Raw genomic sequence first — 2,976 nt, forward strand, 5'->3', positions numbered from 1 at the left:
GTATATATACATGTCTATATATGTATACTTATATATGTATGTGTAAATATATATATATACGTATATGTATGTAAATATATATATACAGATGTGTGTGTGTGTATATATGTATATATATATATATACACACACACACACACAGATACATACATTTTTGTATATATAGATAGAAAGATACGTACTTACATATAAATATATTGATACATACATATAGGGAGATGCTTGCATTCATATATAGATATACGTACGGGGACATACCATACATATAGAAACGCATTCAAACATAAACACACACTAATAACACATTTATAAGCACTTACACAAGCAAGCACAAATACACACACACACATACACAAGCACCATTAAAATACTTGTCCAAAGTCGCTGTTGAAATAGTGTCATGTCTAAACAAGCTGCCACCTGACTTATTGATCTCTGTATGTCAAGTGTTGAACTGCTAACAACATTATTAGCTTTTGAACAATATACTAATTAACACGCAAACATAAATCTTTTCACGTGTCTCAAGGCAGCCAACCAATAAAACATACCTTAAACCAAATCCTGTTTCACAAATGTCATTGAGTCATGTCAATATGTACTCAATATGCTTTGCAGGGTGGTGAGGTGGCTGCATTGTTAGCACGCCAGGCAAAATGCTTAGTGGTATTTCGTCTTCTATTATGTTTTGAGTTCAAATTCTGCAGAGGTTGACTTTGCCTTTCATCCTTTCGGGGTTGATTAAATGAGTACCAGTTACACACTGGGGGTCGATGCAGATGCGAAGCAGCCTTTTTAACCTCACAGCCACCAATTTGTAAATCATTAAACCACTTCCGACACTGTATCCTAAAGATTTTTGGCTCAGAGTATTTCTTTGTACGACTTTCCTGAAAGTAACAAAACATTTAAAATGAAAACCATAATCCTTTCTACTTATAAACATCTCTTTTATATCCAGAATAAGCAATCTTTATACACACACATATATATATACACACACACACACAGTGTTAGTCATCTAGCAATAGGTATATACAGAATAACACACCAGAGAGAAAGGCATAAACGACCTCACAAGGTAAGCCTCTGGAGTGGCAACCGCTCTTGGTAGTGGTGGTCATTTCTTCACACTGCAACCAGCCATGGGAGATGAATGAATGTCACACCCTCACACTCTTACATATAAATATGTTGCTTTGTATCAATGTTATGTACAAAGAGGTAAGGAAGGTAAACACTTTGTTTCCAATCCATTGATATGTTTATAGTAGAGGTCATGGGTGGAGTGGAATGAGAAGTAAAACAGTTGATGAGCAAGGTGTGAGAGAGTTCTAGAAGGTAACTTTTGTGTGAACTTTCTTAAAGGCTCGAGATATCCTCCATGCATTCGGTTCTTCATATTTGTTGTACAAGGGTTCAATCTTTTGTTGCTTCTTCTGTTTGCTTAGTTTAGTCGGGTCAGAGAACTTGAAAAACTTACAGGCAAACTCTACCAGCCACCGAGGATCAATAGTTGTCACTTCTCTCATATATTCCTTGGTAGTCAGCACCAATTCATGATAGACAACCCTGGTAACATACAAAAATAGAGATTAGGTCACATATTACAATAATCATCATTGCTGTTTAATGTCTGATTTCCATGCTGGGAAGCTGCACCAGGCTCCAATCTGATGTGGCAAGGTTTCTACAGCAGGATGCCCTTCCTAATGCCAACCACTCCGAGAGTGTAATGGGTACTTTTTACGTGACACTGGCATGGGAGTCAGTCAGGTAGCACTGGCACCAGTCACGCTTGAATGGTGCTGTTTACAGTCTTAAATCCCCGTGGTTCTTGAGTCCTTTTAGTGGAGGCCATTTTCTGTTGCAAGCATGAAAAACTGGTCTCTAGATTTTGGATATCTTAAGAGTCTTGAAGACATGATAAGATGGAAGAGCATTGTAGAAAATGAAGGAGAGAATATTCTAGATTAAAAAAGAACTTTATCTTAATTTTGAAAAATAAAAGAAGTATAAAAAAAAAGCACATTATTTATGGGATGACCCAATACATCATGAAGGAGTATTAATCTGCTCCAGCATAAAATAGCAGTCTCTTTTTAGATTATCACACCCAGATCATCTGACAAGCAACTTAAGCATTGTAAGATTAGATGCTGTCTGAGCCAGGGATGGAAGTGTGACGGGTGACTACCATGTTGTTAAATTCAGTCTCAGACCCTGTTGTCAAATATAGTGTTAGGGTTTAGGAAATGAAATATAAAGAAATTAGAAAACAAGTCTGAATGACATCAGAGGAGAATTGGTTAAAATTCGGATAAGAACAAAGGCAGAATGCTACTTACCAGTCAGGTTGTCGGTTGAAAAGAGCGCTGGACGGATGGATATAAACCATCTGACTGTCAACTAGTGTTCGATAGCCTTCTTGTGGATCTTTTTTAGCTGCATTGCGAAAGAAACCACTGCATATTGCTTTCTGGACATGTGCTGTGTGCTTACCACAACTGACGACATCCAATTTGTGTCTGAGGAAATGAGAGAGATAAACACAGACACCCTTATTAAAAGTTTTAATAAGAAATATCAGATACTAGCAGAAATACCCGGCGTTGCCCGGGTTAAAGAGAATAATGAAATCTAAAAACGCCGTCTAGACTACGCATCATCTTTATATATAGAGATGTATATACACACACGCACCCAAACACACATATATATATATACGTATATCAATATAAATATATGAAAGTCAATGAAGTTTCGTAAAAGAAGGTGATCATGTACATACTTTCTTGCTGTTGTGATTATAACACCTCATTGTAAACTATGTTCCTTATTTTCCCTTGTGGAGCATATACAAATAGGTTTTTTGTTGCTGCCCACTCTTGAGCAGCCAACATACAGTTGTCCATGTGAGAAGCAGGGCTCTTCCAAGAGAAGACCAGTTACAGACAGTGTTTGACCCTGATATTT

The 2,976-nt window shown here is 37.0% G+C and overlaps 1 protein-coding gene across 1 annotated transcript in view; it reads right to left on the bottom strand.

Annotated features, from left to right (window-relative positions):
* Positions 1-929: 929 nt before the first annotated feature.
* The window catches only part of LOC106871512 (ATP-dependent RNA helicase DHX8), a 21,330-nt gene continuing 19,283 nt past the window's right edge, over positions 930-2,976 (bottom strand). The window contains exons 21-22 of the mRNA XM_014918015.2: positions 2,349-2,528; positions 930-1,572 (exon numbers count right to left, since the gene is read on the bottom strand). Of these exons, the coding sequence (XP_014773501.2) occupies positions 1,335-1,572; positions 2,349-2,528 (418 nt within the window). The 3' untranslated portion in view covers positions 930-1,334. The remainder of the gene's footprint in view (positions 1,573-2,348; positions 2,529-2,976) is intronic.

Source organism: Octopus bimaculoides, chromosome 18 (genome assembly GCF_001194135.2).
Source record: "Octopus bimaculoides isolate UCB-OBI-ISO-001 chromosome 18, ASM119413v2, whole genome shotgun sequence".
NCBI classification, from domain to species: Eukaryota; Metazoa; Mollusca; class Cephalopoda; order Octopoda; family Octopodidae; genus Octopus; species Octopus bimaculoides.